General features: G+C 40.2%; 1 protein-coding gene across 20 annotated transcripts in view; it reads left to right on the forward strand.

Moving 5' to 3' along the window:
* FOXP1 (forkhead box P1) overlaps positions 1-24,943 on the forward strand; it is a 553,244-nt gene that overhangs the window by 420,588 nt on the left and 107,713 nt on the right. For 17 of the 20 annotated variants that reach the window (XR_014154059.1, XM_081852731.1, XM_081852742.1 and 14 more), the window contains 2 exons: positions 16,145-16,282; positions 18,805-18,894. Coding sequence is in view for 19 of the 20 variants with exons in the window: in XM_081852731.1 (XP_081708857.1) it covers positions 16,145-16,282; positions 18,805-18,894 (228 nt within the window). In the remaining variant the exon portion in view is untranslated. Of the gene's footprint in view, positions 1-3,999; positions 4,140-16,144; positions 16,283-18,804; positions 18,895-24,943 lie in introns of those variants that run through there. The other 3 variants (XM_081852730.1, XM_081852733.1, XM_081852738.1) reach the window with 2 other exon arrangements.

Raw genomic sequence — 24,943 nt, forward strand, 5'->3', positions numbered from 1 at the left:
TTACCTTTACCTTTGGAAATACCTTATTGCCCCAAAACAAAACCAATTATTTGTTGTCATTGTCATGCAGCATTCTGTTCCCAATGGTAGCTAGGCAGATGCTTCTATGTGGTGGTACATTATTGTGGTGTCTAGCCCCTGTTGCTTGTCCCCTGTCCCCTGCCTTGGAACATGGAAGTTCCATCTTAGCTACTGTAGCCCATGGTAGACCTACCTTTCCTGAAATCCCTCCCACATATCTTCCCCACATCTTCCTAAAGCCATATCACACTCCTCACTAGAATCACTGACTTTCAACTACTAAAGTTCAGTAACAAAGTTTCAAAGCTCTGGATATGTGAGTGAAGATGGAGACCAAGTAATAGGTTGGACAGTGGTGGGCGAGGAGAGAGAAAACATGAGGGCCTCAATCTTTGTCTATACATAAAAACCATCTCTGTCATGGTCAGCCTCTAGCATGACCATTGGGTGGAAATGCAAGGGAAACAGTTGATCCTGGACAAGATGAAAGTGATGGATGAGCTTGTTACTATATTTATTTTCAATGTAGAGAGAATATTAGCTTAAGGGTTATAATTTGAAGCATGGGTGGAAACACTTTTTTTTCTATAAATGGACATTGAGACACAGGAAAAGTCAGTGGTCTGAGCCACTGGTTAGTAGAGCCAAGCTTTTTTCTCAATCCCCTCTTTTCTGCCTCCATCTTTCTGCTTCCTCGTCTTTTGACTCATGGTGGTGGCTGGGTGTGTTCTCACTTACAAACCCTTCCTTCTCATGTACAAATTCTCTCAGGTTTATGCTTCACAAAAGATGCCACTATCTTCCCCCCATCAGCAGCACAGCATAGACAACCATTACAAGCACCACAATAGGCAAACAGCACCCAAACCAACCAATCCACCTTGGAACCAAAGAAGCCAGCCTCCTTCCTCAGAAAACTCTAGATTCAGCCCCAACTTGCTCTTTTCTGTGTGCATATGCAGGACTGCGGCATCCAGAGAGCCCAAAGCAGGCCTGGAGTGACCTTTTCAACACAGCAGTTTCCCCACAATGCTTTAAAATACCCATTGTGTGCATGTGTAAGTAGATGGGTTTTCTATGAAATAAAAAGTCCTGGGTAAAGAAATAAAGCCACTTAGCTGTCAAAAATGAAAATTGAAGATGGCCCCTTGGTGAATTTTAGGTGTTGTGATACAAAATAAGGTGAAGGAGGTCCCTTAGATAAATTGGGACCGTGCTGTTTAAGATTTCTGTTAGCATCACTAGTAAATATAGATTGTAAGTGCTGGAAATTCCCCTTCTTCAGTTCAAGGATACTGTGGTGTGTGCAAAGAGGAAAGTTCCATTTATGTGTGGTTTGTTCCATTTTCAGGCTCTCATTCTTGATTCCCATATTCTGTCCTAATTGTGCTGCAGTTATTCAGTTGTCCTAAATCCTGACCTTTGTGTGTATACAAGCGACTCTCAACTTACAAGGGTTCCAGGGATAGAGCATAAAGCTAAAATCGTGTATAGTCAAAACTGCAGTGGTGCAAATGCAGTGGTGGGTGGGATTGCCAAAGTCTTTTTTCCCTAGATGTCCATCCTCTTTTTGCCCTATTATTTATTTATTTATTATTTTTTGTCAAATGCACAAAGCTGAATGTGCACAAGTTAAATGCACATAAGTTGTGATATTAAGGTATAATTTCATTTTTGGTTTCCCCATATCTATCTTCACAACAATCCTGTGAGGTAACTTAGTGAACCTTGTGGGTCAACATAGTGCATGAGGAAGAATAATAGCCTCTCCTCCTGAAACTGAGGTGTGTTGTACCATATATGTACTGCATTTCCACGTTCTGAAATTTGGACTACATTCTCTATCAATAACATGGAGTTGAAAGGCTGTATCACAGTAAGTTGTGGTAAGGAAGAGCTACAGAGCACTTTACCATGGAGAATACTGTATAAACAATATTTTAAAATGCATACTACTAGCTTGTTTGCCACAAGGTAGTTATGTGATCATGAATCTAAGAGGCACAGTTAGCACAGAGTAGCAAAACGGAGATCTGCAAGTGGAAATACTGTGAAAAGCGTTAACTAAATAGCCTCCATCTCCCTCCTTCCCCTCCCAACACCTTTAGGCACTCAAACACCTGCAGCCTCTAAGGATATAAAATAAACAGGTATTATTATTTCACTTTAACCCCCATCATTATTCTCTCTATAATTTTTGTTTAAATAATACGTGCAGTTTGCAAAGAAGGTTGTGCGATATTTACAATCAGATCCCATGTTCTTGATACCCAGATTTATCGTTTGACTTGTGCCTATTGATTTAAAAGCCTGGATCTTTCTCATTCATGGAGGTTCCTTCTGGCAGATTTAAGATCTTGTAAATATTCATAACTGGGGTTGCGGGGGGTCAACTTTTTAGTGACCTGGACAAAACATTCCATTAATTTGTTATCTAATACAAAAACACTTCAAGCAACAGAAAGCAATCCATATCACAAGATCACAAGTTGTCAGTGAGCTGGATCCTTTGTGTTGTGAGCAGTCCCCCACCGTTTGTTGTTTGTTGTCCTTTGCTTTTGTAAATAATGCATATTTGTGACTGCTAATGGTAATTAGCCCATTTAAATTTTTTCAGTTATGTGCTAAGGAAATAACTGAAAAAGCTGCAAACTGCACACAGTTTCTTCAATTATATATATTAAAAGTCAGATTGGCCCCTCTTTGTAGATAACATTGAAAAGAAATGAACCAATCTAGTGTTAAATGCCCTTGGTTGAGTGGAAATATATTTATGTTATAGTTTCCATGGATAAAAAACAAAAAAAGAGAGACCAGTATTTTCATTCCGGTTGGATTAATGATTAAGGCAAAATAGTATTTCTTTCTTCTTGGATATTTGACACATTGAGTGATTGTTCTGCATTAATTACAAAGAATAATCAAACCAAGTATCGCAAATGTCCCGGCACAGACCAAGTCATCATCTGCTACCAAGTTCAGAAATATTTGTTTGGCAGCCTTAACAACAGGTTGATAAAACTCTTTTATTTTGAAAATACTGATCTGCGGGATATAACAGATACATTTGTGTATTGTGAGTACATTTTAACATATTATCATTCCCTAGTATGTGATTCATTTCCTTTTGCTTTGTTTAGAAGGGGTGGGTTGCAGTTCCCTACATAGGCAGGGCAGATTGATAATTTGCTCAAACTCACGTTGGAAAGCTATTTGTGTTTGTGTGCGAGGAAGAAAATATACGCGTACATATATATACAGGCGCATAGAAATCCTGTCATGCATGATCTGCGCGAGGCAGAAAAACTCCAAAAGACTAGAGTTTGGTAAAAGGACAGCAATAATAATTTTGCATAAGAGGGTGTAAAAGTTACATTCCCCACCCAGAAAGACTGTTTTGCAGCACAAAATCACCCACCCACCCACCTCCTCAGCATGTAATTATCTCTTTTTTGGCCTATCCAATTTGAGCTGATTGTTGTGAAGCCTTTGCGTTAGCTTGCTGCTCTCTAGTGTCATGTAGCCTCTGCCGAGCAAAATTGCTCTTTAAAGGTTAGATTGGTAAGATGCTTTCTGTTAGTAAATATAGGGGTTGTTGGTTTGCTTTTTGTTTTGGGAAGGTGAGGTGGGGAATTGTCTTCGAATGGCGTGTGTGTGTGTGGAGGGGGGAAAAAGAAATAGTTCGGAAGAGGTCTTTTGATTAAGAGTAAGTGTGTGCTCTTTGCCCTGCTTTTTAGCGCGCAGATACAAACACAGTCGGGTCAAAGGGTTAACAGCAATTAACTGTAGTTGCGTTGGAGACAAAAGCGTTATTTCACAAAAGCATTATTTCACCTGCTGTCAGAAGAGAGAGAGAGAGAGAGAGAGAGAGAGAAAGAGAGAGAGGAGGCCCATTGTGTAGGGGTGTTTGAACTGATTATGTTTAGAGGCTGGTTGTGATTGGTGGAGAAGGGCGTGGCTGATTGGGTAGTTTTGCATCTTGTCAGCCCAGGAGCACCCTTGTGCGTGCAATCTGTCTGTAACCTGAGGAAGCTAGAGACTGTACAACAAGGCTTTAATAGAAGCTTCATGGCCCAGCACTCTGTTTGTGGTGGTGGCAGCTAAATGGAGTTTGTCAGGTTTGTCAATATGATTGATTTTACGATTTTCTTCTTAAGAGAAAAACCTTACTTTATGCACAGTTATAATAATGGTCTTCAATTTTGCAAGGGCTGTTTTCCTATCTCTCCCTCCCTCTCTTTCGTTTTCTTTTTAAAACTTGAAATCTGTCGTTTGCCAACTTCTTGATCAAGAGTTTTATGGAGGTTCTTTTAAAAAACAGACTTTTTGGGGGTGGGGGTGGGAGAGAGAAAGAGACAGTGTGCAGGCCTGCTTTTCTCCGTATCCAGAAGTTTGGGAAAGATTTGGGAACATTTTTTGAAGGGGGGAGTGAAAGCAATGCATGCTCTGTTATTTACTACTGTACTGCTCTCTTGTAGCAAGTGCAAAGCTTCGTGAGGAGTTAGATTTCAGAAAATACTGTGTGATTGTGGACAGTTTGCTGAAGATGTTTAAAGAGAATCTACAGAAATATTATTGCTTCTCTGTTGCTGTCTTCTGCTTTTACTTTTACAGAATTCTTTGCAGTATTTGTGGCTTGGATGTCTTCATAGTATTTTGGGAAAAGGAAAAAGAAAGGGAAGGGGGGAAACTACAGATCTGTAAAATGCTGTGCCAGACACAGTTGTTTGATTTTACTTGCCAGTCAATTTGCCACGTGAAATTAAGTATGGGAAGGTGTTGTTGTTGTTTTTTACACCGACTGGTATTAATGTGTTCTGAAGAAATAAGTGTAACTGGATCTAACTGTAACTAAGCTAAGTGTCAGTCCTGCAGTACTGAATTTTTCTGCAAAATGAGATTATTTTTCTAAGGGGTGGTGGTAGTAGGGAGGAGGGAACTGTTAGGAAGTGGGTGGTTAGTTTAGAGCAAAGTGCACATACATGCTTCCTCTTTGAGATTAACTCTTTCATACCTGACATAGTTAAGAGAGGAGAGGAGCTGAATAGATCAAATAGGCAGTTTGTGGAAAGTTTGCAGAAAGTGTGGATTTAAATGTAAAGCGCTGTTTTAGAAATAGATAACAGTGTTCTAAAGATGCTGCATTTAAAAAAAATAGTGAAGGCAAGCTTCATGAGCAGGAAATATTCTTTGTTCTAAATGAATAAGATTTGTTTCTGAAGAAAAGTTAAAGGGCTGTTGATGTATAATTATTAAAGTGGCATAAATTGCTGTATTTGTAGGAAACATGGAAATGTCATGTATATACATTTTAAAAAGTGGGTCTAAATCTTTGAAACATCTAAAAAAATCTGTGTTTAGATAGCAAGAGACAAACATAAGTGCCTTGTAAGCTTATGTAACAGCTCCAGCAGGATTAGTGATATGGGCTATTCACGATCAGGTTCTAAGTAGATTTAATGTAAATACACTTATGTTTCTTGCCCACTTCGAGTTCAGATTGAACAGAATATATATATATATATATACACTGAGCAGATACATGTATAGATGGGTGGCTTAAACATATGAGCGCTTTGTGATATATTTTTATCCTTGTAACAATGTGGGATATTTGTTCTTGAAGCAATGCTGCTCTTCTACTGTAGGTTCCCTTCAAGAAACAGATAAACATTCTGTTTTAGGCAGCTTTAAATAATCATACTACCTTCCCGGTCCTCTCCAAAATTGCATTGATAAGGATGTAAATCTGAAAACAAACCCTGTCCAAACAGTATAGCTGACTTGGCCTAGGATGCGATAGAGCTGAACTGAAAACTGATTGGCCTGACACTTTATAATCAAAGCTGATTTATTGTTCATTAGTAGTGCATTAGCCCTTTCAGGCAAGACAGTTATTTGTGTAGGGGCCTGTCAAACAAAAGACTGCTAGCACCTGTCATTTTTAAACCCTGAGATAAGCAAAAAGATATTAAGATAATGCAAATAGAAATATATGCCTTCAAGAGGTAAACTCTTTGCCTGTGAGCCTCCATTTAAAAATAACACTTTTAAAATTCCGGGCCTGCATTCGTTGCACAGATAAACCTTATTAGGGATAAAAACGCATCCCAGTGAAAAGAAAAGTGATGCTTTTAATCAGGGGGTTTGAAGCTCATTTAGCATGGTGTGCTTCTCAGCATATAAAATTGAGACATGCCTTGGGGAAGGGGGCCCCAGGTTAGAAAGTTTGAAATTAGGAGATTGGCACTGGCTTTTACGGATCTGCGATTTTATTGTGGATTTCTTTTTCTTTCTTTTTTACTGTCTTTTGTTTTGTTTTGCCCTAAACTATTGCATTAGTTTATACTGTATTGTTAACTTCATTTTGTTGGTTGTTTATTTCCATCCCTGAGACCTTCCAGTGAAGGAATGGGTGCTATGAATGCTTTTAGTAAATAAATAATGAAATAACGGCTGCTGGCTGATTTAGCCTTTCAGGTATTTTTCTTGTTGATTTTTATTTACCAATACAACATAGTTAATTGCCTATATGCCCATTGCCAGACACTGTCAGAAATGGACTTGTACCATAAAATGCTGCCTGAACCATCAGGGGTTAATTAAGTGAAAACATGATGACATCACAGCAGAGCTGCGAGAAAGTCAAGATGTATCTCCTGCTGTATTGGGACACATTTCTGCAAATTCCCACTGCCCTCTCATTCTTTCACTCCCACTGCCCCCACCCCCTTCTGCCCCATTACTAAGGAATGATCTCATGACACAAACCAGAAAACAACACAAGCGTCAAAAGAAAACAAAATTAGTCAACTTTTGTCTGCCACCATAGAAACAAGGATTAACTTATGTTATTCCAGAGTCGTGGAGAGGAGACTATCTGCATGAGGATATATAGTGCATTGTCTTCTGTGAATTTTTCATTTGACAGGGATTTTGGAGGCTATGATCTTAATTAAATCTCAACTGGCTCAAATAATGCATCTAAAAAGGCATGCAGTGTTGCGTAACCTTGCTGAGTTAGTAAACCATAAATCATCAGAAAGCTTATGATAGGGAGTTATTCTCTCTCTCTGAGGTTTTGTTCGCCATTTGTTAGTTTTGGTTATTTTTTAAAATACACATTGCTTTTTAATCCCAGTCCTCCTACCCTACCCCCTTCCCTCTCCCTCTCCCTCTCTCTCTCTCTCTCTCACACACACACCTGTAATATAAGGAGAATTAGGAGATGCTATGCCCAATAGCATCGGAGTGATGCAATGAAACTGACATGAGATCATAACTTTCTATAGCTTTTCACACAGTTGTCTGCCTGATAGCATGATGCGAACTCTGCTTGCAGTTTTTCAAAATGGGAACATCTTAAGAGGGAAATTTTAGATGATCTGTGCCACGGCAGTTAAATTAGTACTCCATCACACCTATGTACGTCGTCTCTGTTCCTCACTGAAATTCAGGGCTTCCTGAAAATTATTAAGCAGCTTTATAGAAATGGGTAGCATCACCATTATTCAGTTTTAATAGACAATTGCTGAAAAGTGGCTAGGTTTTGTTTTATTATTATTATTATTATTGCAGATGGTCATATACACAAGTGTGCTTCCTCAGGTATGTTCACAAATAAAACAAAATAGATAACGTGTGTGTCTATGTTGACAGTGAAGGCTATTGATCATATATTGCAGACAAAATTGGTATGTTACAGACACAGAGCAAATATGTTAATGTAATAATTCGCTTACCTTCTTGAGCAGTCTGCTGTTGGGAGTTGTTGCTACCTAGAAAGACATAGGGAAAATCCCATGTATCTTCCCATTATATTTCTGTTTCTTTTTAATGTGCTGGAAGTATAAATGGGTAGCTGTTTACAGTGCAGCAGCTGATACTTTGGGGAAGATGCTTGCGAACTCTTAGTTCGGTTCAGAGGTAAGAAAGTCTTGCTGAACTTAAAAGTTTATAGAGTGAAGAGGCAGAGGAAGAGAGCCACAATGTCAACAGCTGTTTTTTTAGCTGACAGAAACACCTCGGTTTTTCTTCGAGGAAATGTTTATTACTTGATAGGTAAGCATTGTGATCTGTTCTCTCACCCCCCCCCCTGCTTGGGAAAATAAAGAGATAAAGAGTGGGATCCCAGCCCGCCCACCCCCATCCACACCTGCGTGTGGGAAAGTTCTGACACCCGCAGTCTCAACTTGATAGTGTTTGGTGAGAAGCTTGGCCGGCTGTAAGCAGTTTGTTTGTTTTACTAAAAGCAGGGCTGTGTTGCTGGAAATTAGCTTTGCTGTGAAATTCAGGATTCATTTGAAATGCCCTTTGTTTTTATAAGGTGTCCCCCCTCCCCCCTTTTTGGCCCTAGGTTTATTTATTTGTTTTCAAGAGTTGAGGAGCAGAGGAAGGATGGGAGGGGGGTAATGTACTCATTATCTGTAAAGCTGCCTGATGTGTCTGGCTTTTTTTATATAAAATGGAATCAAGTAGTTATATGAAGTACTGTAGCCTGTTTTTGTTAACCTTTCCAGTGCAGTTTCCTCTCTTGTCCGTATTGTGTTTGATGGGGTGAGGGAGAAATTTGAATGAACGTTGAACAAGCATCCATTATTGCTAATTATTCTGCGCAGGTTTTTGAGGTGGAGATCTTTTCAGTGGTTTGGTAAGATGTTATATTACCTTTTTAAAGGAAAAACTTAAGGACATCCAAACAACAATAGCTGATAGCATGTTCTAATTTTTCAGCTCTATCTTGCCCTTAAATCTAAAACATCATTGTTCAAATAACTGAGAACAAGGTAAACCAACAACATCAAAAAGGTCGGCTTCTGTGATTTCTCAAGGGCTTGTTATTTTGTACTTTCCAATTCTATTTGATGTCTTGACAAAACAAGATGACACAGGGGAGAATACATTAAATTTTGATTCCCCCCCCCCACTCAATATAACCTGTATCAGTAGTGGCAGCTTAATTTTTCACACGTTTTTAGGAAAGGTAGCCTTTTTATTTTGCACAATTACTCTTAATTGTCACATCCTTTATGTGAAGGATTTCTTCTAGGGTTTCCCCCGTTTGCTTTCATTTTGCGAAGCATCTTTTTAAAAAAGTGTTTTGACCTTTAACATGCAGAGAGCTTGCTGGTTGGAACGTGTCTTCATTAGAAGTAAAGCAGCAAATAGCAAGATTGTAAAAGGAGCATCTGATGTTTTCTCATTACAGATCAGCACAGCCAGTGTAAATTAGATTCTGATGCACAAATGAGGGCACCTGTGATAGGTGTGAAATACAGCACACTTAAGCAAATAAACTTTTACAAGTATTGTAAAGGCTGCAGTTCTGAATAAAGTGACACCCTCTAGATGAGTGTTTAGCAGAACAAGAATCTGAATATATCTTGTCATGATCTGACTGCTTTCTTTGTGTCTGATTAAGAGTAAACTGGTTCAGTAAGTTTGCGATATTTTAATTGCTTATTAATATTACATTAGTCGGTACACATTGCACGTATACCCCCTTCCCCCAACCCATCCACTCCCCAAACCCAGAAGAAAAGACAGAACCACATTTTTAACTCTTAAAAGAGAAGCAGCAGAAAGCAAAGCCACAGGCTAGTGCTGCAAATGATTCTGGTGGTGCTGATTTTGCACTTTCCAATACCTGCTGCAGAAAAAAATAATATGTGCTTAAATTTCTCTGTAACGACGTTCTCAGCCTTGTATTATTAAAATGCCACAGTGTACAAATGTTTTAGAAAATAACAGGCAAGGTGTTGTATCTTCTTGACTGTATGTAGATAGGCTTAAGAATTTATAAATCAATATTGATCTCATTGGGGTTTTTCTTTAAAAGCTAAACTGAAAAGAAACAGAGCAATTTGTGCATTTGCGTGCACACACACAATTAGTTTTAGTAATGTGTAGTATGTCCTTATTAAGCAGGTTAGGTTTGAGAAATAGCAAATGTTTAATGGTCCTTTTCCTTCCGCTACTCCTTCTCCCCCCCCCCCCCCCCCGCCTAAACTAAGGGTAGCTTTGCTTGATAGATTCCACTGTAGCACTCCTGTTAAAGTAGAAGATACTTAATTTATGCAAACTTTATATTTGTATGCAAATTAAATGAGTATGTATTATAGCTTTGGCAATTAGTAGGGGGCTTGGTATGCATGAGAATTGGCAGGTAGGATCAGGTTGCACCAAGGTTTCATATTTTAAACAAATACTAAATCTTCATGTTTCTTCCTTCTTTCCTGTCTGTCTTGCAGTTGGTAAAGAAGGGTTAACATGGTGGGAAGCCCGAAATTATTTACCAAGTCAGGCGAATCTATTATGCTCAATTGTGTATGTCTGGTCAAACTCCTACTCTTGGTGAAATGCAATAAACAAAATGATAAAAAATAAAATGCTAATTGAATTGTAAAGAGCGTCTTTCTCTCTCTCCTCTTTTCTCTCCCTCTTTTTAATAGGAGGTTGTATTGTTGAGGAGAGAACAGTTATGCTAATGACTGACTACTTAGCTGGTTTTACATTAATATAATAAACAGTACCTGTCATAATGTTCTGTACAGTGTTATGGGCGAAAACAGGGAAGTCTTAAAAGTGAAATTCTATTTTGCATAGTGAAACAGAATCATGGTTTCCACATGAAGGGTTCCAGCACTCTCAAGTTTCTTTTTTCTTTTTAATTGTTTTTGTTTCGAAGACCTGAAATATTGTGTCAGAAATGTTCTATCCTGGGTGAGATACGGGTAATGTGATTTAGTGAAAACCTACACAGTACTGCAACAAAATGTTTTGAGCATCATTCTGAATGCTTCTTTCACACTGATTGTAATAATTACAAACATGCATATGTATTAGTAGAGGGTAACCTTAATTCTGTAAACACTGCCCTTGCAAAGTTGGTACAGTTGAATTTTTCTTTTATTGGTCACACACAGTTGCTTATTTTACATACATTTCACGAAAATCAATTCTCATTCAGTCAAGAAATCAAGATGCCATTTGAAACACATTTCTTACTTTATTTTTGCAAGATTAATTGTGCATTGTTATAGTATTTTAGGATAAATCATGAAACTTGAAAAATATTTTCTTTTTAAAGTCAGGGAGTGATGACGATTTGTTCTTTAAATTGAAGAAAAATAAAATGGTAATTGATGTGTTTATGTTTATGGAAATTTGAACTGGCAAAAACCCCTTTATTTAGCATTCAGTCTAATTGAAGAGGTGAAATTTTAGGTGATGGTTCATTTACATTTGTCAGTGGGAAAGTGCCACATCACTAGTAGTCTTACAATTGTTATCCTGAAGATGAACTCGGGCTAAATTTAAGGCTACAGTAATGGAATATTTTCAGGGGGGAAGTGAAGTGGGCAAATACAGTGGATGGAAATCTCAAGAAACATGCAGGCATGGATTGGGAAAATAAACCTGGATCCAACTGGTTTATTTAAAGGCATATTTGCTGTTGATGGTATTAGAATGTCAGCAGGTCTATACTAGTAGAATTATAATAGCTGAGCAGCAGCTGTATTTTTCATTCACTGCCAACTCTAAATGCAGCTGGGTACCTAACCACACCCTGTGAGTATCTGTCAACAGGGTTGCATGTAGTTTGCTAAATAAACCAAAGTCATTAAATAGGGCAATGAATTGAGGGCAGTTTTCTAGGGCAAAGCTAGCACACTAATGGTGCAAGATTTATTTGAAGTAAGTTCCATTGACACTTTCTCCCAAGTAAATGTGTACATGGTTGCAATCCGAACATCCACTTGGCTGTGTCTTAGCTCCTATTTATATTTCCACCTCCCTGAAGAAGTAAGCTAAATCTATTGCACTCATTTGGCTTTTTTCTGTGAAAGTGCATTTTATGATTGATAAAAGGCATAAAACACACTCAGTTTAATGTACATCACAGTTAGTTTATTCCGGAGTACTCATAGTAAAGAAATGTTTGATCAGTAAATAGCTTGTGGATCGGTGCCTTTCAGCGGTGTTTTCAAGTGATGAGATCTCATTCTTCCTTTCTTTTAAAGTGGGCCTTATTTAAATTAGGATGTTTTCTAAGCATTTGCCATTTGCAAAAGGTATCTTCAAATTTCAGCCACCCGGGACTGAAGTCCTGTCACGTTAACATCAAGAGCAGACAGAGGTTTCTTATTTCACTCTGATGTAATGTGTGGCATACTGCATAGTCTCTAAAATAAGTACAGTTTTGACGGAATACACTCAAACAGGGACCAATAAATATTAGAGACTGTAGTTAAGAACTTACATGACTGTTTTAAATACTATTGATTTAAACCACTGGCTAGTTTTTATGAATCAAAGTGTAATTTCCAAGCTTTGACTATATTTCTCAGTGCTAGAGCACTCTCTCTTGTGTGCCTTTAGCAGCTTTCCAGACATTCAACACAGGATTAAATGATAGTAGTTACAATGATCAATAGGTTAAGACCGGTACAATCACTCTTGCTGCTAATGACCTCGGTAGTAATGGGTAATAAAGTGTGGGCTATAATAGCCTATCCCTGCTGCAGCAGCCCTTTAAAGCCTAGTATTACTAGGGACTAGTTACATGAAGAAGTTGGACAGGACATTCGAAGTTGAGAAGCTGAATAGCTATCCATAAATCTTTGGCTGTTGCCCACACACACCACAATAGTTTCTGCTCCATTTGAACACATTTATTTAAAACTTTATCTATGCTACTGTCTCGAGTTCTTGAAGCAAGATTTGGGTTGAAGCTTTCCCGGTTAATTCTGTATAATAAATGTTGATCCATGTTTGGCATTCAGTAGAAGAAATTGTTGAAGGTAAAAAATGTGGTTTTGGCTAAAAACAGCTATTGACGAAAAAGGTTTCCCGGGAGAGAGTAGAGGAAGGCTAGAGTTAAGGACAGTGTCCAGTCTCCAGATTTCGAGGTACCCTTGGGCCAAACACTCCCAACAGCCTTCCTCCAAAAGAGGGACCGCCTCCTTGTGACTATCAATATAGGCACCTCCTTCCTGTTCTCTTCCCTTGTCCTTCTGCACTGCTGCCCAAAAAGAGATGGAGACAGGAAAGGAGGAGGAGTGCCAATTTCTAGCTGCCTGAACCCAAACCCAAATGGCAGCCTTCCTCTCCCCATCCCTCCCCCAAACTTGGGCCAGTTCCTATGTTCATCTATCCACCTGATCATGGTGCCACCTGATGTGAACTGCTTCACTCTGCTGCATGGCAAGGCCCGCTCTATGGTGGATAAGGAGGGCCAGGAGGCTCTGGGGGCTGTATGTGCAGCTCCCAACAGGTACCTGATGGTGTCCAGCCGCATTCCAGTTCATGGCAGGCATGAAATACAAATTGGGGCTTTCATTGTTCACAGCTTAGTTTTTTAGCCCCTATGTTCCACCAGCTCTCAGTATAGCTTGATACTCTAAATCTCAGGGTTGTGGGTTCAAGTTCCATGTTGGGCGAAAGATTCCTGCATTATAGGAAATATTGAAAGATTCCTACATATTGGAAGGGACCCACAATTCTACGATTTGATGAAGGCAGATCATGGCTTATAGGTATTATCACAGTACAGCATTGTTTTACTGCCTTGGGGCAAAACTACATACGATTCTTCCACGCTGATACTGCATTTTTCATAGAACTGTAGAGTTGGAAGGGATCCCAAGGGTAAACTAGTGTTTGCCTTTCAGGATTTGCTACTGGTGTTTATCCTTCCATGAGAGGGCTGTGCCTGTGGGAGTCTGGAATTAACTTCCCAGGGAATTATGTTGTAGCCAATATAAGTTCCAGCTATACTTCTGTAAGGCATTGCCACACATGAACTCATGGGAAGGCACACTCCTGTATTAAGGCACTAGCCTGGTCGCCGTAGACGACAAGGGATTACATGCAGGCGAGTGAGCAGGCTGGCAGAATAGAGCTCCTCTGTGCTCAGCATCGAAACCAAACCGGCTGCTAGAGGTGGGGAAAAATGCTCTTTGATGTGCATCATGGAATGCAGTGAGCTGTTGCAGGAGGGTTAGAGCTCTTCCTCCCAACCTTCCACAGGCTAGTAAATTTTGTAGGTTTATCTGCAAGCCGGCGTAGATAACAACTGAGAAGGCTGTAGAGCAGAAGGACCCAACCGTTGGTCTAGTATTCACTAAGGCTTGCTTCACGGATAAATTCAAGTAACTCTTATTACACTATGCTTGTTCAGATCTTTAGCCATATCAGTGCTACGAGGGAGCTGCTGTGTCTTGAACTGGGTTCTCAATTGCTTTGGGTTATCCTGACATGCAGCACAGTGCAAATTCAGAATGGTAATGCTGCTGTGGTGTGGATTTAATAACAGACTGAAAAATAGTTTCTACCCAAGAGCTGTGGCCTTCTTAAATGCTGTAACTCGATAGTGTGACCTGGGAGTTTGATGGGTGTGGGTGTGGGTGTGGCTGGAATGTGGTTTGTTTGGTTGTTGTTGTTGTTTTGCTTTTGTTGTTTTTAAGGGATGGCATCTAATTTCGTTGCACTTGTGCAATGTTGCACTTGTGTAATGACAATAAAGAATCTATCTATCTATCTATTTCCGGTGTTAACGTTAATAGAAGTGTCAAAAGGTGTGTAAGTTTCTTTTGGCTCTTGCAAACAAGAACCGTCTCTGACACTTGTGTAAACCTACACAACAACATCGGAGGGTGTTCACTATACATGAATCTGACCTTCAGGAACCATTTTTAGTTCATCAAAATTAGTGGTGCTGAGAAATCAGGACATCAGTGCATAATGACTGTGAAATTAGGAATGAGAATTTGCTATGCAAATGACAGGACAAATCATGTGAAAAAGTCAAGATAAACTGCATATTAAGACATTATGTTACATAAAATTAATACTGCGTCTCTTTCTTGCTTTTTATCTCCCCTGAATTTTTTTTTTAAAAATCCTTTTATCTCCGGATCAGCTATTGTCTACTGATTTTTTTTAAAGCGTGGTGCATAAAAATGTTCAAAACATGTTATTACCTTTTATTGTAATACATGAGATGACAGCAGATCCTTTTTAACAAACTATATCCTTTACTGCTTTTAGTTTTCTGCTGTCATGTGTTTCAGCTGAAACTAAAGAAAAGTAAGGTGCTTAAATATTACTATTCAAAGTCATGTGAGTTCTGTATCTTCCCCCCATCTTTCTCTCTCTTGCTTGCTCGCTCTCTTTTTTTTCTGGTGAGATTTCTAGCGAAATAGTCTTGTTGCATTACCGGAACTGACAAAATGGTTCTCATGTAGTCTGCAAATTAAACACAAGTGCAGTGATTATTTTGAATAGCTAAATTACATTCTAGAAAGCTTGCAGAATTCAAAGCATTGTCATTAGGTATCCGGTTGAATACAATTTGTGTAACCTTGGCCAAGACAGCCTGTCATTTTAATGTCAGTGTTTTATCTGAACAAGACATCATCCTTTCAGATACAGTGTACAGGTTCCTTGCAAAGATGCCCGTGCAGAAACGTGTTAACAGTTGCAAATATGAAATGCTATCAAGTTCATCACTGTAGCTGTTTGTCACTGAAATGTCATGGAAAGCGGCTTTTAATGGTATCTCACATAATACGAAAGAATTGAAGCCATCTGTATGCTGGGTGAATATGGAATGGTAGAGACATCACTGTAGGAACTCCACTGCTAAAATTGCTTGGGAACAAGGTGCGGTTTTCGATATTGCCGAGATGGCATTCATTTGCTTCAAATCATTAAGTTCAGGCTCCCCAGTGGTTGCTTTTGAAGGGTCTTACTTATTAATTAATGCAAAAATTTGTTAGAATTGATGGCTGCCTCTAGAAGGTACACAAATGAATAGTTCAGTTTTCTCGGAAATTATTCCATTGCAAAATAACGAATGGGGGGGGGCAGAGAAACATACCTAGAAGGTGTAATTAGTAAATGCTTTTTTATTATTATTTCTGTGAACTAAACAAGTCAGGATTAAATTATAACCAAGGTGTTGGGAAGTAAAAGATGCGTCACTTAAGTGAACCAGAGGAATGATCTTGAATGTTTGGAGTGAAAAGAGAAGTGCTTATTATCTTGAAAAACAACAACCACAACCATGATGAACAACATATTGAGTTGCTTGTTTGTTTACACTTTCCTAATTCTTTAGGTTCCTGTGTCAGTGGCTATGATGACACCTCAAGTTATCACTCCTCAGCAAATGCAGCAGATCCTCCAGCAGCAAGTGCTAACTCCGCAGCAACTTCAGGTCCTGCTCCAGCAGCAGCAGGCACTCATGCTTCAGCAGGTAAACAGTTTGTTTCCTTTGCGCCGTTCAGCTCACCAACACTGCTATTGAAGGACTAGCCTCTTTGAGCTGCTTTAGAAGTAATGATTTTTTCCTCCACAGCAGACAAACATCCTATGTGAATTGGGTAGACAGGCAGGCAGGTATAGACCACACACACACACACACGAAAGGTTATACAAGAGCAAAATTAGTTGGTCTCTTAAGGTGCTACTGGGACGCGGGTGGCGCTGTGGGTTAAACCACAGAGCCTAGGACTTGCCAATCAGAAGGTCGGCGGCCAGCGGTTCGAATCCCCGCAACATGGTGAGCTCCCGTTGCTCGGTCCCAACTCCTGCCAACCTAGCAGTTCGAAAGCACGTCAAAGTGCAAGTAGATAAATAGGTACCGCTCCGGCGGGAAGGTAAACAGCATTTCTGTGCACTGCTCTGGTTCGCCAGAAGCGGCTTAGTCATGACCCGGAAGCTGTACGCCGGCTCCCTCGGCCAATAAAGCGAGATGAGCTCTGCAACCCCAGAGTCAGTCACAACTGGACCTAATGGTCAGGGGTCCCCTTTACCCTTTTTAAGGTGCTACTGGACAATTTTTTTATATACAGTGGTACCTCTAGTTGTGGACATGATCTGTTCTGGGGTGCCATTCGCACCCCAAAAAGTCCACAATTAGAGCGGCGCTTCTGTGCAAGCATGGAGCACGATAGAGCACTTCTGCACATGTGTGAAGTGTGCAGAACGCTTCTGCGTACGTGGCGAAACCTGGAAGTATACACTTGCGGGTTTGCCACATTCGCAAGCCAAAAAGACGCAACATGAACCTAATGCAACACAAGGTATGACTGTATATTTCAACTGCGTCAGACCAACACGGCTACTTACCTGAACCTACACACACACACACACACACACACACACACACACACACGTGTTCTTATAAGACAGTACATCTGTTGTGGCCCCTATGCCAATTGTAACTCTCTTCATACTTTGCCACATATGTGCTACATAATAGTTGCTGCTTTAGATGATGACTGAGCATATATCCATCTCTTCACTGCATTCTCAAAAATACAATACCGGGGACCAAAGATTCCACAATCTCCCAAAGCCTTTCTTCAAGGGAATATCAGAAATGCTTTCAGAATGGGATGTAGATTTTTCACCAGATTTTTCCAAGTTTTCAAATATATTATAATGGTTGCTTTTCACCTACATCTACCAAAAAGAACCTGCGCCATAACTAGTTAGAATAAACAAGAGGTCAAAGTACTTCCCCGCCCCCCAAGCTTACAGAGCATATAAGGAAGCACACTGGAAAAACAACTAGCAGGTGGTGCATTTAGGGAGCCAGTTGTTAAGAGAATAGAATGCAGTTATGGGAGACCTGGCTTCAAAACTCCACTCCACTGCAAAGCTTATTTGGTGTGTCAGCCTAAGCTACTCATAGAATCAGAGAATTGTGGAGTTGGATGGGACCATGAGGGTCATCTAGTCCAATCCCCTGCAATGCAGGAACTTTTAAGATTTAATAGATTATACCCTGGGATAATTTTTTTTATAACCTCAGTGCAATTGCTGCCTGTCCGCTTTTACTATATTAGTGGTCATATTACTTGTGGTCATAACTCCCATTAGTGGGTTACATCTAGCCGTGGCTCACGCATTGGCTTTCACGTATGTGGTGGTAAACAAGACAATTACGTCTAGGCACATCATTTAAGAAGGCAACAGTGAAGTGTGTACAAACCCTTGCATGTCATGGAAACGCATGTTAGACTTTTGATGTATGCCATGAATTAATATCGTTCTCTCTCTGTGGGTTAGCAGAAATGCAAAAATGACTTTGAGGTTTACATATCTCAGTGAGCTATGCAGGGTTAATTCATTAATGGTGCAGCAATGCCAAAGTCCATTGCAAGTTGACCTTGTGCACTGTGCCTTAGTAATTCTCTCTCTCTCTCTCTCTCTCTCTCTCTCACTCACTCACTCATTCATTGAATGGAACTTTCAAAAAAGCTATCTATCTGGGAGATTGGGCAAGGTGGGTGGAAGCAGGGAGCCCGTGCCTGTACCAAACAACGCTTAGTACAGTACAATGCAATGATGATTTAGAAAGCATGTATTGCTTCTAAATAAAGATTCACCAGGCTCTCCCAGCAAGGGCATTTTGGCTTTGTTGTTCCAACCAAAGGTCATTCCTTGCCTTATTTTAATTAGTTTGTGTAGAAAATGGTATGTTTTTCATCAGTTCATTTTGGAGATTACTTTTCAAACGATAATGCCAAGAATAGTCAGTGTGCACTGAATTTATTGTCGAGTTTCAAACTAAAGGTCAGACTGTTACAGATAAAAGGATGCTATTTTTCAAATCGCAGTTTGTGTGTTACACCAAAAGGGGACCCTGAATTGGCTCTCCTACTTTGTTTTACTTAACAGTCTCTTTCTCTCCCCCTCCCTCTCTGTTTCTCTCTCTCTCTCTCTCTCTCTCTCTCTCTCTCTCTCTCCCCCCCCCCCTTTCCTTTGTAGCAGCAGCTTCAAGAATTTTATAAGAAACAACAGGAACAGTTGCAGCTACAACTTTTACAGCAACAACATGCCGGAAAACAGCCTAAAGAGGTACAACTAAAGCCCATTTTCCCTTGCAAACCACAGATCCCAAAAGAAAGTATAACAACTTTAGAACCATCATTTATCTTGTGAATGGTTGTGAAGTTGAGCTGAATGCACCGGGTCCCAGCTTTTAGGGTTAGACGTAAGAACCTGTATTCTCTTTGCTGCTGCTGCTGCTTTAATTTGGTCCTCCCATTTTCTTCCTACGGTATGTTATAACAGCACATTATAGCTGTAATTTTTTCAGAAGAAGGAAACGTTTCTGGAAGTTACTACTTGAAAGATTGCACAACAACTTGTGTTTCCAAAACGTAGCACAATGAAAATCTCTAGTGCTGTATTTGCTGGAGTCTTTGAGGTTGTGTACACATTTGCCCTGACCCAGCCTCCATCTCTCTAGATGAATGGAGAATTAATATGCATAAAGTGGTTCTGTGCTTATAATTCCCCAGTCCAGCAGCTAACACGGTGCACATGTAGACTGGTAAACAAAGCTGAAATCTTGCTATTCAGAAGAAGGAGCTGGAGGCTGGATTCAGTCTCCCCTTCGCTGCCAAACAGTTGATTGATGGATTCCAGCTTCTTTTACTATGCTACGTGTGTGCTGCCCTGATTACTGCATCACACTTTGTTTGGATTGAGGCCATTGGTTGCAACCCAGATAGAACGGGGTATCCTGAGGGGATGTGTCACACATGACATTTTTCTTTTCCTGAACTGGGGACCAATCTCTGGGTAGCTTTGAGGATTTTTAAAGTTGGCTGGAAAAAGTTGTGCGCAAGTTCATGGGCTTGTCCTCACCACACCTGACCAGAACTCTTGAATCTGGGCCCAGATACAAAGATGGCATATATGTCCCCACAGGGTCAGATGTCAGGACTCAGCTTTGGATATTGTAAACCAGCCCTGTATTTAAACACCAGCCTTGCAAGCCCAAAGTGACAAGGGATTTCATGCAGGCGAATGCATAGAAATGCAACCCACGGCTGCAGGAGTGGTGGAGCACTTTGTGTCTTTTCTGGCAGCTCCATTCAGGCTAATATATCTATTTTTCAGGCTGGTAAATTTTGTGGACTTCCTTGGAAGGATTCTCTTAAACAAGCGGAGGAAGAGGAACTGCCACTCTTTCTATCCCCTTCCTTCCTTGTTCAGAATGTCCAAAGCAAATTCCAGGGTAGGGAAAAAAACATCTGGTGTGAAGCAGCCTTAAGACTCATTTAAATAATGGGAGATGGAAGCACAAAGCTCTGAAGCCCCATTCACTCACTAGGATTTAAGCACTTCTAACTAGTCTCTGATGTTGCATGCATTATCTTCTACCCCTTAACATAACAGCTGTGCTTAGCTATAAAACTGTGATTGTCAAACCATGTTTCAGGGTATTTTGTGGCACTTCTGAAGTTCATCAGGTGCTCTGCAGTGAGAAGATGAGTAATGAAGGTCAAGCTTCTGAAAGACAGCTTGTACCTACAATCATAGAGTGGGAAAGGACCCTGAGGATCATCTAGTCCAGGCTTCCTCAACCTTCAGATGTTTTGAGACGACAATTCCCATCATCCCTAACCACTGGTCCTGCTAGCTAGGGATCATGGGAGTTGTAGGCCAGAAACCTCTGGAGGGCCAAGGTTGAGGAAGCCTGATCTAGTCCGACCCCCTGCAATGCAGGAATATGCAGCTGTCTCTTATGGGGATTGAACCTGCAACCTTGGCTTTATCAGCACCACACTCTAGCTGTGCACCCACAGATTACTGTTCTGTATGTGATCTAGGATGCAACATGCCTCTGAGTACCAGTTGCTGGCAACAACAGAGCCCCTCATGTCCTTCTTATGGACTGTTTGGATGATGTGAGAAACAGTAATATAAGCCAGTTTCATTCGTGAACACTCTAGATCCTGCTCCATAATCATCTGCACATAGGTCCCATGACAAACCAGGCAGAAGTTCTTTGACAAAGGAGCTGATGTCATGGAACGGTTCCCTGAAGGTACACATTTAGGAAGTGCCAAGCCGAGCTTTGAGGTAGCTTGCTAATGGAGGTGATACTTGGGTCTGGGAGGAATAGGTTTACCCTCTAAAGTACCCTGGTTAAAATAAACTTATCACTCACACACACACACACACGATAAAGACTGTTGAGGATTATACCATGCATAGCATGGACCAAAAAATATAGTTAACGTTACATGAGCAAAATCTATGATTGAAAATGATGGCTGAAAAATGGAATTGTTGGTACATTTATGAAATTGTGAAACTTGTGGGATACAGTGGGGGTACTCTTCCCTTCTACATCAGTTGTTACTGATAGTCGAATTGATGCTGCCATATGCCTTTCACAATTTGCAACTTTGCAAATTCTGCTGTATTTTATAAATTTTGCCTTGGTTTGTGTTCCTTCAAGACCATAAATTGCCATCTAGAAAATACATGGTGGGTTGTGGAAACTCTGTTGGTATTAAGGCGTCCCACCTGCCCACTGCATGACTGCCTGTTGGATGCCTAGAATGTTGTGCCGTATTACACGATGCTCCCACACCTGAGTGTCAGCTGTGTGTCAGCATGGTAGTTGTGATTTATGCAAGCACACGTTACCAGATGGGTCCACACACTTTCTTGGCCTCCATCAAACCGCTCTCCCCTATTGTGGAAAACCAAGTTTTAAGTCAAGTGTGAATTTTTACAGTCGCGTTATGAAAATAAGGGGGGGGGGTTATAATGGGAAACGCTGACATGAACCTTAACTATAGCCCGTTAACGGGCGCCACTATAATAAAAAAGGGAACAGATTAAAAAATGTCTAAAATGTAAATCTAAAGGACTAACAGTAATTAAAATGGAAATGGCACAGGGAGGGAAGGCATGTAATTGTGAGATATCACTGTGCAGAATGCTCTCAGCTTTGTTTTGCTGGCTGTTTTTCTAATTCAGTAGGGCTTACTCATCAGTGGCAGTTCAATGCGCGTTAATGACTCTGGGATGCAGGCATCACTCTGGACAAAGAAATGATTATTGTGCGGTCAAAAGAAGTTCAAAGACAAGAAGGGAATTTCAGTTTTTCCCTTAGAGATCCACATTCAAGAGCATATAAATTAAGCCAAATGTTAAAAACCACAGTCTGAAAGCTGACTTCAAAGTCACAACTCTCTAATTAATGAACTGCGAGCTTCAGTTTGGACAAGTCGTGGTTTGATGCGCCCATAAATCAACATGACAGGTCTGTTTCACAGTCTCAGACAGTGCTTGTCATTGAGTCGCATCAGATGTAAACACAGCAAAAAAAAAAAAAAAAGGAAAAAAAAAGAGGGAATATGAAGGAGGTGCAATTGATCAACAGAATTGGTAAAAACCCACTTTTGAAGCACATTATGCATGATCACAGGAAATGGCTATAGCCTCAAGAGGCTTTCTCCTTCTGCTGTTGCTTTTTTGAATCAGATTTCTAACAACCTTCAAAAGGGAGAATAAGAATTATGGAGCTTCTCCCCTGTGGCTGCCAGGCAATAACCCCCTGTTGTTATTTTGTGCTTCTTTCTTTTCAAAGGCGTCAAATTTTAGTTTTTTAAAGATCTTTAACTCTATATTTGAAGACAAACAATAAAGGGCTGCCACTGTCATTCTTATCAGTTACCAGGGATTGTATTTTTTTCTTTCTGTTGCCACTTCTTATTAACCTCTTATTTGGTCTATTAGACATAGTTTTGAATGCAAGCCTGCATGCTGGGAGAACATGAAAGTTCAGATGAGCTCAGAGGGCAGATAAAGAAATTTGAAGGGGAAAGTTACACAGCAGAATGAACGATAAAAGTTAACTCTTCTAAATTGCTGTTGTCAGACAGGAGAGCGTCTCTGACACAAAGATGATGGCTTGGAGAAGAAGGAAAAATACTTTCTGTGTTAAAAAGGCAGGATGGAGGGTTGGACAATGTAATGGCATTTCAATATCTATCACAACTGATTTACTGTGGTCACACACCCGATATTGTGGTATCCAAAGTTACAATAAGAGAAATCTCCTTCCTATTTTAAAATTAGTATTACAACATTGATTTATGTAAGGAGAGCGAAGGGCACACACCCCTTGCTTTTAGCTGCTGTTTGCTGGGGTGGGGGGAGAGGAAGCGCTTTTTAAAAAAATAACAAGATGGTTTTAGTGAGGAGTGCTTCAAGCAATGCAAAACCATCTATGATGGTTTTTCACCGCCATCTTGTTAAGTGAAAGAGGAATTACTATGCACATGGTAAGCCATGTGCCTGTCTGTGCCCATGCATATGGCATGAGTGTGAATGCATGTGTTCAAAACTAAATAATCACATGAGAGAAATTGGTTATGGACTTAACCATTTTTAAATTTGGCTCAGTTGTGTTAATATGCTGCACTCTTCCTTGTTGTTAGCTCACAGTCCCATCCAAGCAGATCTGAAAGCAAGGGATCTATGACCTGTAACCAGTACATTCTATATGGTAGTGTGTTTTTTAAAAATTAAAAGTCTCTGGTTTTTTGCAAGTAAGAATTAAAGGGAGTTTTCCGGCAGGGTGGAGAGCATGTTTATAGCAGCATTTCCATTTGTTGCAGCCAGATCTCGAGCCTGTTAACTCCCAAGGTCCTATTCTCTCGTGTTTTGATTTTATTAAGCACCATCCCATTGAGTCTATCAAATAGACCTGGGGGAAATGATGATGGAAATGTTTCTAAATAAAGGTGGGAAACATCCCCCACCCGCCCGCCACCTACCCACCCAACCACCTTTTTTCCTTTTCTTCTCTTTTTTTGCATTCATGTTGAGCTAAGTAGATTGTTTTGATAAAAGGCTGTTTGTCCTCCAGTAGTTATGACAATTTATGTTAGGCAGTAGGGAGTAACCCAAGAAAGGAAAACAGACCTTTGACAGCAGCTTAGGGAGGGGATCAAAAATGCAAGTTTTATCAGGATATTTCAGCATTTTAACAACTGACTACTGACCTGACAACAGGACTGCACCGAGACCTTTTTTGTATGCATTCAATTGTGAGAAGTAAACATGCTGCCTTGTATCCTGTGTTTGGTAACTGGGTGGGGAGCACAGTTTGGCAACGTGCATTGCTTTTAAGTTCTTTCTTGGACAATGGGCTTGTATACTTTTTTATCCTGGCTTTTTAAATGGAGAAATAGCTTTCATGAGCTTTTCCTGGAGGATAGCGCTGAAGACAACAGAACAGGCATCAGTCAACTTACATAAATAAAGCTGGTTTAAAATATTAACTTGCAATAAAGTGGCAAGTCCCTGACATGTCCAAAGCAGGGAGTGTTCTCATACTAAATCATCCTTTTTTACAGTATGAATTTTTCACAAGGATTAATATCTGAGGTGCTGAACAAATTATTAAACACTGGTTTAACTATCCTAGTGATTTATATTAATCCAATAACTTCAGGAAAAATCAGGAACAGTTGGATCATCTGGGGGCATGCTGGTTTAAAACTGAAATGCCCTCGACTTTTCAGCTTATTTACATGTTTGTTGTTCTGGCTGTAGATTTGGGTTTTTCAGACAGAAAATCAATTAACTTTCTCAGTGGGTAGAGTAATAGGCCTGAAATTGGTTGCTAATACAAAGTATGTGGAAGGCAATATTTCCCAAATCCCCACAAAATAAGCCACTTACAGTGCAGTCCTGTTGATGTCTATTCAGAAGTCTCATTTAATTCAATAGGGTTTGCTCCCAGATAAATGGGCCTTAGCAACTAACAGCACACACACACACAAATAGTTCCTATCATTTTGACTACTCCTTGTCACCAGTGAACTCAACTGCCAGCAGTGAGACCTTTTGTGGATCCCAGGTGGGCTCAACCTTGCCCCTTCCCCACCCTCAATATGCCCCATTTGGGGCTTTCTGCTGCCAGGATAACTGCCAATGGGCTACCCATATGTTCTATAGGAGAGCTGAGTGAAGGGCCACCTCCACAGTGTGTTGTATGGGGAGTTTCAATGGCTCTGTTAGTCTAGTTGCTGCGGCATGCTTTAAATAGTTATCGGAAGCAATTCACCACCATCGGAATGTATCCAACTTC

Source organism: Podarcis erhardii, assembly GCF_964252035.2.
Source record: "Podarcis erhardii genome assembly, chromosome: 2".
Lineage (NCBI taxonomy): Eukaryota > Metazoa > Chordata > Lepidosauria > Squamata > Lacertidae > Podarcis > Podarcis erhardii.